The sequence below is a fragment of the Ursus arctos genome, unplaced genomic scaffold (assembly GCF_023065955.2).
Source record: "Ursus arctos isolate Adak ecotype North America unplaced genomic scaffold, UrsArc2.0 scaffold_2, whole genome shotgun sequence".
NCBI classification, from domain to species: Eukaryota; Metazoa; Chordata; class Mammalia; order Carnivora; family Ursidae; genus Ursus; species Ursus arctos.
This window is the reverse complement of record NW_026622874.1, coordinates 81,281,299-81,295,503: the sequence shown is the minus strand read 5'-3', so window position 1 is coordinate 81,295,503 and position 14,205 is coordinate 81,281,299. Positions and strand designations below refer to the sequence as shown.

General features: G+C 40.3%; 1 protein-coding gene across 1 annotated transcript in view; it reads right to left on the bottom strand.

Moving 5' to 3' along the window:
- LOC130544275 (acyl-coenzyme A synthetase ACSM4, mitochondrial-like) overlaps positions 1 to 14,205 on the bottom strand; it is a 22,046-nt gene extending 7,841 nt beyond the window's left edge. The window contains 7 exon segments of the mRNA XM_057315304.1: positions 1,687 to 1,843; positions 2,663 to 2,806; positions 6,716 to 6,847; positions 6,849 to 6,921; positions 7,916 to 8,126; positions 10,091 to 10,340; positions 14,030 to 14,205. Coding sequence (XP_057171287.1) covers positions 1,687 to 1,843; positions 2,663 to 2,806; positions 6,716 to 6,847; positions 6,849 to 6,921; positions 7,916 to 8,126; positions 10,091 to 10,291 — 918 coding nt within the window. The 5' untranslated portion in view covers positions 10,292 to 10,340; positions 14,030 to 14,205.

The following is a 14,205-nucleotide window of genomic DNA, read 5'->3' as shown; positions in this document are numbered from 1 at the left end:
TTAAAAACAAACAAAAAAAGAAACCTTCTGCCCATATATTTCTACACAGTACTCACCCTGGATGTAAATTAACCTACCAAAACCTTCCAACACTTTATCTATAAAAGACACCAGTCCCGGGGCACCTGGGTGGTGCTGTTGGTTAAGCCTCCTACTCTTGGTTTACACTCAGGTCATGATCTCAGGGTCGCAAGATTGAACCCTGCATAGGCTCCGCAATTAGCGCGGAGTCTGATTGGGATTCTTTCCTCCTCCCTCTCCCCTTCCCTCTGCTCCTCCCCTTGCTTGTGTGCTCTCTCTCTCTAAAATTAAAAAAACAAAAACAAAAACAATCCCTTTGAGTGGATTGATTAAATGCATTAGTAAGGCCATTTTTCAGGACTTTCCTTAACTGTTTAAGATTTGATGGGCTCATTTTACCTCCAGCTCCTCACAGAAAAATAATGACCTAGGCATGTTAAATCTAGAGAGATACTCATGTTTTAGATGTGCTATATCTAGAGAGATTCTACTATGTCACATAATGAATTGACAGTTTGTATTAAATTTAAGCATTTGAGAGAGTATTTTCAAGATGTATTTCTAGGCTATCTGGATTGTCAAAGATCAAGAAAAACTTTTGATTCATAAGTGAGCCTTTCTACTATCTGTACTTGCTCCCTGGATTCCAGCTGTTCTTAATAAGTGTAAATGCATGTAACTAAGAATAGTGTAGTTCTTAGAGCATTTAAAATACACATACTATCTTTGTAAAATAAGAGTATTCTTATTTTAATAGACTTATTTAATATAAATGCCATATATCTTAATATATCTTATTTAGTATGATATTAAATAAGACTATTAAAAAAGAATATATTATATTTATTACTTAAATATTATATAGTATTTACTGTTTTATAAAAAATAATATTCTTATTTTTAAAAATGCAGGATTTAGAACTGCAAAGTTAGTTTATCTACTCAGGGCACTTTGTAAACCTGACATAAGGATCCTAGTTCTTATGTTACCCACCATTTCTGTTAAGACCCTCAAGCCATCTTGTCAGACCAGTTAGCAAAATAACAGGGTGAGTATAGCTTTTACTCACACACAGGTGTGGTGTTTAATATGTATTTCATTAAACATAATTGGTTTTTCATGGTTGAAAAATAATTGGCCTGAATCACATCTTTCTAAAGGCTAAAGAAATCGAGCAATCTGATACCTCAGTCTAGCTGTGTCTGGCTAAGAAGGAGGGACATAACTGGTCTCAAGACAAGTATTGGGTTCTGAGAATTAACAAAGTGAAAAGCACAGGGTGAGGGGAGAATGGAAGGAGCTACTCTGGGAGAAAGGTGACCCCACCTTCAGTCTTCTCTACATAGGGTTTTGGATTTATCATCTATTGTTTTTGTTTCACGGAATCAGAAATCAAAGATTTGTTTAGACTTGAGTCTTGTAATCTGTTATTCAGAACCTTTAGAGTCCTGAATAGTTTGAAGCATGAGAGTGTTGTGGGTGTTCCTTCTCTGTTAAATACATTCAAGAGCCAAATCCCCAGAGACTTCATTTTTTAGAAAGGAGTGATTTCCACAAGCCCAGGAAACTGTATTCTGAAGAATCATTTCTTTGTGGTTTTGGCAGGGGGTGGGGTGGGGTGGGGGGAAGACAAGGGAAGGATGTAGCTAGAAACCATGACTTACATCCAGGAAGGTATCAGTGTCAAACTGGGCCATCCGATGTACAAAGACACAGGCTCCCTGAAGCCAGGATGAAAACACACTGCCAATGGCAGCCTTGATCCAACCAGTGTCAGACATATTCCATATGATATCTGAGGACTTCAGGTCTAGCCAATACCTAAATGATATGGAGAAGCAACAAGACAGACCAAAAAACCCCAAAACAAAACAAAACAAAAAGCAGAAAAGCAAACAAACTGGAATCTTTGAGAACTGGCTAGAATCTCAATGGCTACAGAGAAGCATCAAAAGAGAGAGGCCCAAAGGCAGGATGAGTGATTCTATCTCCCACTTTTGTTAGAGGACTTTCTCAGAATCTAGGTAATCTGAAAGTAGAGAGGGAGGCTGGGTTTGACATGATATTTGTTCATTAATGCAACAAATATTTATTGTGCAAATATATGCTAGGCACTGTTCTCCCTAGCATAGTGAGTGAGATAGACCAGATATCTGCTCTTACTTTAGCAAGACAGATAGTGGATAAGCACACAATAAAATGAGTAAGAATATAAATCAGTATCATAATTTCAAATAGTGATAAGTGCTCTGAGGAAAATAAAACAAGGTAAGGTGATAGTTTTAGGATACCTAGGAAAGTCTTTCTAGGTGGGTGAATTTACCTGGCAATGAGAAGGAACCAGGCATGCTGTTGTGGAGATGGGGTCAAGGTTGGTTCCTGTATATCACCCTGTGTATCATCACACAAGTGCACTCCTTAATCCCGTGACCTATTTAACCCATAAATTCTTGCTTGATCTGCTGGTGAGATGGTGCCATTTACTGAGCTAAGGCTGGGCAGGGGCATCAAGGATTCTGTTTTATAGATGTTACACTGGAGAAATCGAATAGTCATCCAAGTGGGGGTGTGAGCTAGGCAGTTGAATATACATGTTGGCAGCTCAGGGGAGAGTTTAGCAAAAACGGTTTTCTTCCCTACCTTCCACAGAGGGTGTACCCAATTCTGAGGCTGCTCTGAGAGTGCTGGGCCATCTTGGGAGAGCCTGTGGTCCCACTGGTGAAATAAATGGCCATTGGTTCTTGACTTCCTGTCTCCACACAGCTATGCTCTGCAGAGGCAGATCTGTAAAATATGGGTCCCAACCCAACATGGTGGCTGAAGATGGCAGACAAGTTTAACTCTGAGACTATATATATATATTTTTTTCTCTTTTCCTTTGCTACTTGTGCCCTCTTAATATCAGAAAACAGTTAATAGAACAAAACCTAATCCAAAGCCTCCTTGAAAGGAATTTCTCAATAAATCTTAAAGGGATTTTGGAGATCAATGCAAAGCTTTAACAACTCATTTCTCTCTCTTTTTAAGCACCACCTCTGTATAGGCCACATTGATAACCAAGATGACTTTCAATATCAGTGACAAAAAGATGTGTATTTTATTTACTTAAATATTTTTTTTCTAAGTGCTTTTTTTTAAATCTGTGATTTTTAAAAATCAGTCATGAGTCTGTGAATTGTTTATTAACATTTCAGGAGGTTTTATGATTTAAAGGAAGATCCTTTGGCATTTGAATCAAACTTTTTAATACTTTTTATTCAGCATCTTCATCACTGGCAGACACAGTTAGGTGCTTACCATATAGCATACCATTCTTCTTCCTTGCTTGTTCTGGTATCAGCAGTTATATGCTTCAGGGGAGACTGTTCCTTATATAGCTCCAGGGGTTGAATCTTGATTATCCTAAACCAATTGTGGTAATTCTCATGCCAGAGACTGATTTAGGAATGGGCACACATACAGTTACAGTCAATGAAATTTAAAGGCTTTATGGAAAGGATTTATGTTTCCTTAATACAAATCAAAACCACAAAGAGATACCACCTCACACCTGTCAGAATGGCTAAAATTAACAAGTCAGGAAACAACAGATGTTGGCAAAGATGCCTAGAAAGGGAAACCCTCTCACACGGTTGGTGCGAATGCAAGCTGGTGCAGCCACTCTGACAACAGCATGGAGGTTCCTCAGAAAGTTGAAAAAAGAGCTACCCTATGACCCAGGAATTTCACTACTAGGTATTTAGCCCAAGATACAAATGTAGTGATCCGAAGGGGCACCTGCACCCCAATGTTTCTAGCAGCAATGTCCACAAGAGCCAAACTATGGAAAGAGCCCAGATGTCCATCCACAGATGAATGGATAAAGAAGATGTGGTATATATATACAATGGAATACTACTCAGCCATCAAAAATGATATCTTGCTATTTGTAGCCATGTGGATGGAATCAAAGGGTATTATGTTAAGCGAAATAAGTCAATCAGAGAAAGACAATTATATGATCTCACTGATATGTGGAATTTAAGAAACAAAACAGAGGATCATTGGGGAAAAAGGAAAAAAACAAGATGACACCAGAGAGGGAGACAAACCATAAGAGATTCTTAATCTTAGGAAACAAACTGAAGGTTGCTGGAGGGGAAGGGGGATGAGAGGTTGGGGTGGCTGCGTGATGGACAGTAAGGAGGGTACATGATATAATGAGCACTGGGAATTATATAAGACTAATGCATCACTGAAGTCTACCTCTGAAAGTAATAATATACTATATGTTAATTGAATTTAAATTTAAAAAAACAAAAAACAAAAAGGAAGAAAATGTTTTCTTGTTCTCAGAAGAGTCATGAGGAAGGAATGCTGCATTTCTCCTCCCCACCCATCTTGTTTTCTGGACTTTGGATATTGTTGTGAAAGTATATTATATCTGGAACTACCCTAGGTATGTTGGAATCGCTGGGAGGGCGTGGGGTGCAGGAAGGGTAGGGACGGATTAGTAGATACACTGAGGATGGCACGATGGAAAGATGACTGAATCTGGGTCCATGCTAACTTCATCGTAGTACTGAATAACCAACTCTCATTCCACTCTACCTCCGTACTTCTTATTTGTCATATAATAAAATTGTGTTGTTTAAGCCACTTATACTTGGGTTTCCTAGTACTAAAGACAAGAGCATTCTCTAAATAGATAACAATAACAGTATCTGTATAAGATTGTCTGTATAGACAGCTTCAACATTTCCTTCCATCCCTGTGTAAGCATGCCACTCCCTCATTGAGGAATGGAGCCTATGTCCTCTCTCCTTGACTCTGGGCTGGTCTTAAGGCTAGCTTTCATGGGTGGAGTGTGACAGAATTTCTTTGACTTCTCAGCTTAGGTCTTAGGCTTTATAGTTTTCACTTTTCACTGGGAGGAACGCAGCCACCATAGAAAAATGTTCAGACTGTTCTGCTGGAGAGATAGACCATGTGTAGGCAAAGTGAGGTGCTTCAGCTAACACAGAAGCTTCAGACTTGCGAGTGAACCCCTTCTTGTGTCCTCCAGCTTCAGACAAGCTGATGTGAAGAAGGACAAGCTGCCTCTGTTGAACCCTGCATGAACTTCTAACCCACGGAATCCTGAGCAAATGAAATGATTGTTGGTTTATTCCACTAAATTCTGGGATATTTTATAGCTCAGTATTGGATAACTGATAGAATACCTGAGAATTTTGGAGACTCGTGTATCATTTCCTGAGTTTAAGGAAATAGGGTCAAGGATGCTATTTTAATTCATCTTGATGATGAGTGAATAAGATTGTCATTAAAATGGTAAAGCAATGAGGATTAATATATAAACATACACTATATTGTCAAACATAGTTTCATGAAATACTAATATGATTTTCTTGGCAATTTGCCTTCTCCCCCCCAAAAAAGATCACTCAGTTATATTTTTCAGTATATATATATATTTTTTTAATATATATATATTTATATATATATGCATGCATGTGTATATATATATGTGTGTGTGTATGTATGTGTATATTGTGTACACACACACACACACACACACACACACACTGAATTTGAGAAGAACCAAATTGGAATCAGAGGAACCACCCGAGGGACTAATCTAGGTGGGAGAAGATGTGGGTCTCCAAAGTGAGTTCTGCAAGGTAATCCACTGAAGATGAGAAGAAAAATTAGAATTTAAAAATTAGAAGAAAATTTAGAATTTTTTCTAATTTAAAAATTAGAAGAAAAATTAGAATTTAAAAAGAATTTTATTGATTCACCAGAGCGAATGGGATGGAGGGAAGGAGGCAAAGTAAAGAACTAGCAGGACTTGGAGATTGATTGGACTTGAAGGGTGAAGGAAGGAGGCAAGGCTGATCTGCTTTTAACATGGGCGACCGGGAGACTCACATGCTTTATCAACTGAGCCAGCCAGGCGCCCCTCAATAATTATTTTTAAAGATATTCTATAATTCAGCAATCAATAAAGAGCATCAAACTATGTTCATGGGATATATATATAGATATATATAGATCTATAGATAGATAGATCTATATATAGTGAAGCTGGTGTGTGGGGGCTGGAGAAAGGGGGATTTCTTCACAGTATCTAATACTGTGGGGGGGAAAATACTATTATTTTTAATGTTTCTCAATCCAGTGTGGAACCCTTTAATGTAAGGCTTTAAATTTTCTTTTTTCTTTTACCAAAAGAGGACACATTACAATCTGTGGGTGACAAGGAGATTTTCAATTAGTGATTTCACTGTCTGACTGACTCTGTTTCTTTGGACGCCTGAGTTTTATCTTTCTGGATTTTTCAGAACTGATTATATGTTGATGACTTCCAGATTTGTATCTTTAGGTCCTTAAGTCTGACACTCATGTATTGACCACCTGCTGAACATTTGGATGTTCACAGACCCCTCAAATCTTAATATGTCCAACTTTAAACTCTTTCTTCAGCTGATACTGCCCACCCATTCAGTCACCCATCTTAAAAAGCAGATCAACTTTGACTCCTTCCTTCATTCTCTAAGTCCAATCAAAGCTTCCATTAGGTGATTCTTTTATGGGAAGGAGTCTGGATCAACTGACAGTATTGCTAAGTCCTTGGAGGCAAGGAGACTCCGAGATACAGTTGGAATTGATGTTATTGCTGGTACTGCAGATGAGGCAGGAGAAGATACTCACTGAAATAATTCCTGGAAGCTGAGCCACCCATTCTGGCTGCGTGGAGACACCAGGAGTTTGGTCTTCAAGTCAGGACATTCTGACATGATGGACTCCACTGCTGGGACCACCTCGTCACTGGCCACAATACACGGCCTTGGATGTTCGTAGCCGATAGAGAATGTCTTTTGCTCTCAGCTGGGTTGTTCCTGGCATGAAGACCAGCCCTGGGAAGGAGAGAGAGCCCTGAGCTGAAATAGAACTCTTGTCCCTTTGGTAAGATTATGTACCGTGGAAACAGGCTTCGTGCTTGGGTGAGGAATACAGCCTTTAGCTACTCCTGTCTTTGTCCCCAGGGACATCCCACAGGCCCCTGGTCACCAGGAGATCCTTAGATCAGTGGCTTCAGAGATTCTATATTCAAGAAAGTAAATTCTGGATCATCTAGAGAAATGTATCATAACCAACTCTACCAAGAGACGTTACTATCCACATTTGCTTTGATAGAGCTTTGTGTTTAAATCCCAATTGCGGGGCTCCTGGGTGGCTCAGTTGGTTAAGTGTCTGACTCTTGATTTCAGCTCAGATCATGATCTCACAGTTGTGGGATTGAGCCCCCCATCAGGCTCCATGCTGAGATTCCCCGCCCCTTTCCCCTCTCTCTCAAAAAACAAATAAATAAAATCTTTAAAAATAAATAAATAAATTCCAATTCCATAGCTTTCTAGTTGTGTGACTTTGGACAAGCTTCTTAACATCTCTGAACCTCAGTTTCCTCTCTCGCAAACCTCTTTTTTTTTTTTTTGGCAACACCCACCTCTTAATAATAATAATAATAGTTGCTATTATTATTCCATCATGGTTGTTCTTCATCTCAACTCTTATTTTTCTGTTCTTTGTAAGCATAGCTTCAGTCGGAACTAACAGTTCAGAAAAACCTCAAATTTCATTCTTTCTCTCTTTCTGCATGATTTAGAAATGTTAAATATTGGGGCACCTGGTGGCACAGTCGGTTGAGCATCTGACTCTTGGTTTCCGCTCAGGTCACGATCTCAGGGTGGTGAGGTGGAGCCCCAAGTCTGGCTCTGTGTTCAGTGCGGGGTCTACTTGAGATTCTCTCTCCCTCTCCCTCCCCCCACCACTTGCATGCGCGTGCTCTCTAAAATGAATAAATAAAATCTTTTTTTTTTTTTAAAAGAAATGTTAAATATTGGCACTGACCTGTTCGCATACAAGCCACGTTTACAAGCCACCACTCTGGGATACGAGGCAGAATCACAGCCACTCGGTCTCCTCTCTTTAGGCCACAGGGCTTGGTGAGCACATTGGCAGCCTTTCGGGACAAGGAGCCCAGTTCTTCAAAGCTCCATTTGACCTCGTCCCCTCTGCCGTTCACCCACCACAGGGCTGGGTTGGCTGGTCTCTCTCCTGTCTGGCCATGGGCACATGGGAAAGAAAAAAAGCTTACATGACTGGTCTACCAAATAGATGGGACATCTGCCATTACTTCCCCTCAGTACCCGTGGTGGTGGATTCCGGTAAGAGCACCCCAGTTTGTCTTTGGGGGAACAACTCTCCTGTTGAATACAACCTAGGTGAGCAACCCATCAGGGTAATTGCCCACCCACCAGTGGGTGGCATGTGACTCATGTTGGACGAGTCAGACCTTCTCTCCCGGATTTTGAGTTTTCTGAGAAGAACCAAAAGAGAATATGGTTGAAACAAAACCTGTGTATGGGCTTTTGGTGCTTACGTATCTCCAGGAAGCTGTCCTTATTTCCTGGTCTTGCTGAGACTGACTGTCCAGCTTGCAACCCAGTTTTGTGAGCACTCCCTTGTCCAATAAATTTTTTTTCTTGCTTAACTTAGATTCTGTTCCATCCAAATAACCACAATTTGTGTGCTAAAGTTGATTAGGAACTTAACATCCTTTTTTTTTTACCCAAAAGGCTGAAGTATGGGTTTCATAGGTAACAAAGAACAAAATAGTGGGCCTTTGGGGGGAGTTCATCAAGTGATTGATTTCTGGAGGAAACTTCTCATATGATTCTGCAAGTACACTGTCTATGCTGCAGAACCTCTTTGCTTTATGTGTTACCTGGGGAAAAAAATTACTTCTCCTTTCTTCCCCTACCTGGAATATCTGGAATGCTCCTTTTACCTTCCCTGGTTGGAAAATATTTCAAAACTTAATTTCCATTTTACTTCCTCTAGGAAGCTTTCCTTAGGCTCCCCTTCTTCTCCTCTCTGACTTCTCTGTGTTTCTCCAGCATTATGCTCAAATGCCAGATGACTCCATTGCACTGTATCATAGGCCCTGCTCTATGGGTATAAGCTCCCTAAGATCAGGGGCTGTTTCCTGTACCCTTGGGACTGGTGAGCTTGGATAAGGAGCTTAACTTCTGTGAGGTCAATTTCCTTATCTGCAACCCCCCCCCCAGGGTGGCGATGGGGATTTGATGAAATAATATAGGTCAATATTTCTCAATCTTTAGTCATTGGAGTATCACGATTTTTGCCAGATCTGTCTACACCTGTGCTATTGTTCTTTGTATTTTTCTTTACATTCACTCACTTTTCTTGTACACATTTACTTAAGAAGGAAAATGCATTTACTCGTCACCATAATTGGAGAACCAGTACTGCTTGTTAAAAGTAGGTTACTGAAAAATAAGTATATTAAAAACAAAATATGCCCAGAGATTTTCAACTTCTACCTGCTCTTTTGTTCAAAAGAGAGTTTAGCAAGTATAAGAGAGCTGTTAAAGATGTAAATGGATTTAAAGGAAGACTTTCCCCTCAATTTAATAGGAAAGATTGATTCAACATTATTTGAAACCTTGTATACCTTCTGAGGCACAGGTCCTTGCAGTGAATTTTGGTAAGCACTGATAGGTAAGTATCTAGCTCCGTGCCTGCCATGGGGTGGGGTCAGTAAGCAGGGACTTGACCTGAGGCTACAGTGCAAACATGCAAGGCTTTTTGCTTCATTCTTTTCAACATCTGATTCTTTCCTAATCACTCCAATGATGACTATCATTATGACACCAAAGTTCAAATTACTGTTTTTTGGATAAGCCTGTGACCAGCCCAGACAGATGAATAGAGAGCAAAGAGCTGCTGCGTGGGACTTGGAGAAAATGAAGGAAAAGAGGCAGGATTCTTTAAGTAACCACTGTAAGGGAGACCGAGGAGGCTCCAGAGAAAGACAGCATGTGTAGTTGTGGATCAAAGATCTTCCCTGGGGAGAGAGGAGGGCAAGGGGAAAACAAACAAAGGAAACCAAGAAGGATGAAAGAAATGAATTAAGAGTGGTAAATGGACCACGGAACAAGAAATGGAAGCCTGAGATGTATGTGGATACCAAGCATCTAATAGAAGCCTGTCATGCCATACCTTCTCCTTTTGGGACCACTGGTCCAGCACATCCCCAGCAAAGTTAAAGTTCTTAGGCAGTGACTTTTCACAGCGATTTATGGCTTCAAAGTCAGCAAGAGTCAAAGGTGCCCAAAGCTGGTGATCTTTGTGAAGGTACCGGCCAGTTGGCTTTGCAAGCCAGATGAATCTGAATGTCTGGTAGCGGAAAAAAATCATCATGATTCCCGAAGGGCTTTGTCAACTGATATGGATGTGGAAGTTCTGCAGCCTGTGGGGATAGATGAGTGGAGAGCGTTAGTTTCTCCGGATGCTGTGTGGGAGATTGGGAAGTGGATTGTGGCTGTGTGCTTCCCCCCACCCGCAGGGAAGTTGGGGAACACCTGGAAAAGACCCATTCTTCTTTAGAGCTGTGGCAGTCAGCTTTTCACCAGTTTCCCTGCCACTGGCCTCTCCCTCTTCATTCTATGATCAGATTATACTTAAAAACAAAATAAAACCAATGACTATAGAATTGTCAGGCTCCCATCTTGTGTCCCTACCCTCTCCCCCAACCAAACTATAGACAAACAGAATATTTGCTGCCACAATGGACATTCAAGCCCCACTTCTGTCTGCCTCATGCTCTATTCTAACTGTATTTTCGAACTCCTCTCCTTGAATTTCCTCTTCCAGTAAAAGCAGTCCACTCACTTTTCATGAATGTCCATTTCTAGCTCTAAGATTTAGTCTGTCATTCCCCTTCCTTCTGGCTTCTCTGCCTTCCTTTCCCCTCAGTTCTTAATTATAATTGGTTAGGAACCTTGATTAAAGTCCTGCCTCAGCAACTTTCTGATGGTAGGACCTTGGGGAAATCGCATACCCTTCCAGCACCTCATTTTTCTCATCTGTAAAATGGGGGAGGGGAGGAATATAATACCTATCTCCTAGGGTTATTATGAGGATTTAATAAGATAATGTGTGTAAAATGCCCAGCATGTAGACCGTACCCTCAAAGTGTTAACTAATGCTTTTGTTAAGATTATTTTCATTAGTACCATGGTGGCATAGGTTCATGAAATAGTTTTACTTTATTAATCAGGAGGCCTGGACTTGACTCTGAACTCTTCAAAACTAGCTTTGTGACATTGGTAAAGTCACCTTCCTACTGCCATCTGTAATTTAACATATTTTTTATAATACTGTTATTTCCTCCTCTGAATTTCCATAATATGCATCAATATTCCTCACGTGACAGTTTTCTACCTTATATTATTAATCGTTTTCAATATATGTGCCTTGTCTCCCTAACCTACCTAGATGGTGTGGGTAGAGGCTGTGCATTTCATCCTTAGCACTTAATATGACTTACAGAGCTGTCTTCAATAACAGAGGCCAGGGTTTATTAAGTGTTTGCTGTAGACCAGGCATTCTGCATTCCTGATATTATTTAGCATACATGACAAACCTGTGAGGTTGGTGCCATTATTATCTCTATTTTATAGACGGGGAAACTGAGACCTATGTAGACTTAAGTAACTTGCCCAAGGTCCTCAATCTCATAGTGGCAGAGGCCAGGTTTCGACCCATATGGTCTGACCTCAGAGCTTGTGTACTCAACCTCTCTGCTATTCAGCCTCCTTTGTGTTGCCTTCTTTGATAAAGGTTTCTTGCTGAAGATGAATACCCTTATCTTTTTGCCTTTCAGTCCGACTTAGTTGCCTTGTATGGAATGGAAAAATCTGCAGGTGCAAAGAGTGCCTGAGTCTGCCGCATGGTAATAACATAAACAGCGAAACAAAGGGTGCAGGGTGTACCATCCCCTCGTTGTTGTTGTCAAACCTTCTTTGCTGCTCAGAGTGACATCTGGAGAAGCAAGAGGCCCATTTGGTGCAAATGCAATTTACCATAGCTCAGGAAGAGCTATTTCTAGCAATACCATTGGTATTAAAATCTCCATTATGTCAAGGAAGAAAGAAGAAGGACCACCTGGGCAAGCGTGGTGGAAGTAGCAAGAATAGAGAAGGGTGGGGAGAGGGAAAGTAGTGGGGGCCATGCTTATAATTTAGCATTTTGCTGAAAGTGAGACCCCTTTCTCTCCTAAACACACACACACACACGCACGCACGCACACACACGCACACACATGCGTGCATGTGCACTTATACAACACACATACTTGCATTCATACTTGCCTCTCTGGATGCCCTTTGCCTAATTGCTTAATATCTCCAAGTTTCATTTCATCTGTGCAATAAGAGTAATGGTAGCACCTTCTTCATTGGCTAGTTGTGGCGTTTAAGTGAGCACCTTAGCACGGTGCCTGGTGGGTAGCTAGGACTCAGTAAACGTTGCATGTTAAAAATCAATCTTCACAATTGTTTATGGCAGAGGCTTTCACTGTTCGATATCCCAAAAAACTAGAAAAGCTATTGGATTGGAGCCACCAACATTTTGGTGACTTATTTTTGCCTCTTTTAATGCCCTGTCACTGTGCTCCAGGCTCCAGGCTCAGCCCCCATCAGTCTGAAGCATTCTAGTCTTCACTTCCATCATTTTGACCTTTTTTGGTCCTGGTTTAATAATGAATTGGAAAAATTATCAAGACATGGGATACCTGGAACATTCTTGCTTCCTAAGGAGAATAGTGCAGATAATAGAGCAGATAGTTTTTAATGCAAATCTCCTTCATCTTCTCCTCCAAATTGAAAAATTATTTTTCATGAATTGTTCTGATTTCCCATACCTCCATAGATAAATTTGCCATATCATCAGATTAACATACCAACAAATCTAAAACTAAATATCATAAAATAGACCTGATCTGAATATACACTTCAGCATTACCTGCATTATGTGCATAATCAGTGAAATAGGTCTTGCATATGCAAACACAATCATTACTAATAAAATACTAATCAAGATATCACAGAGTAGGATTTTTCAATTAAACTAAAATTTTTTTTGCCAGTAACATTTCTTCTTTCTATCTCTTTGGTCTGCTATTGATTTTCTGGGTAGATTTGTACAGATAGGCCTATAGGGAGACCATGAAACTCTGAAGAGCTGCCATTTTGCATTGAACACAGCCATTTCCTGACTTTGGATCCTGTGGGAAGTTCATATGATTCCAGGGTCAAATATGAGAATTACTGACTCTTAGGTCAAGACATTATCTATGTAGAAATTTGTATATACACATATGTAACAAAATATTTCCTGAAGATATCTAAAAGGTGAGAGAATTTCAGTAGGTGATTTCTAAAGTCTTAGTGATTTCCAGTGTGTTAAGGGAAACTTTACCAGTGGAAAGATGTTTGAGCAATTGGTATGCACTCAACACTGTATTTTTTATGCACCATCTTGTTTAATTCTCTCAACATCCTTCGGAGGCAGGCATTTTGTTTTATTTTTATTTTTTAATTTTTAGAGAGAGAGAGAGAGAAAGAGAGAGTGAGTGGAGTGGGGTGAGGGTAGAGGGAGGAGAGAAATAATCCTAAGTGGGCTCCAGGCTAGGCTGACAAGTCCGACATGGGGCTTGATCTCACAATCCTGAGATCATAACCCTGAGATCATGACCCGAACCGAAATCAAGAGTCCAGGCGCTTAACAGACTGAGCCACCCAGGCACCCTAGGCATTTTGTTTTACCTATAAAGTGACTGAGGTTCTGAGAGGTGAGAAGTTAACAAAAGCCATTCATGGAACACGCAGAACAAATTCTAGCCTGCATTTGTTGTCTCCAAAGCCAATGCAAGGAAATGCTATCACAGATTTTTGCTATATTTCTATCAACTTTAGTAAAATAGAACAGTCCATTTTCCTGTCAAAGAGACATTTATCCAGGGTTGAATCAGCAGTTATCCAAGTACGGCAAGACGATGGGACTCTTAGTGCTCTGTTCTATACATTTAAACACACTTTCACAACTTCTCATTCACTAGAATCACTTACATGTTACCACATTGCATTTTTTCCTTACCAGAAAATGGTATTATTGCTCCAGAAAGGGCTTCAGCTTCTTCACAAAGACTCAGCTCCGTATCTGCCAAAAAATTGGTTCCTTCCTTCTTTTCTTTTGGTGGCATCTATGCCATTATAGTCCCGAGTCTCTGGTGCACAGTTGGGAGGATCATAATCCTGTGGGAGGAGAGTTGA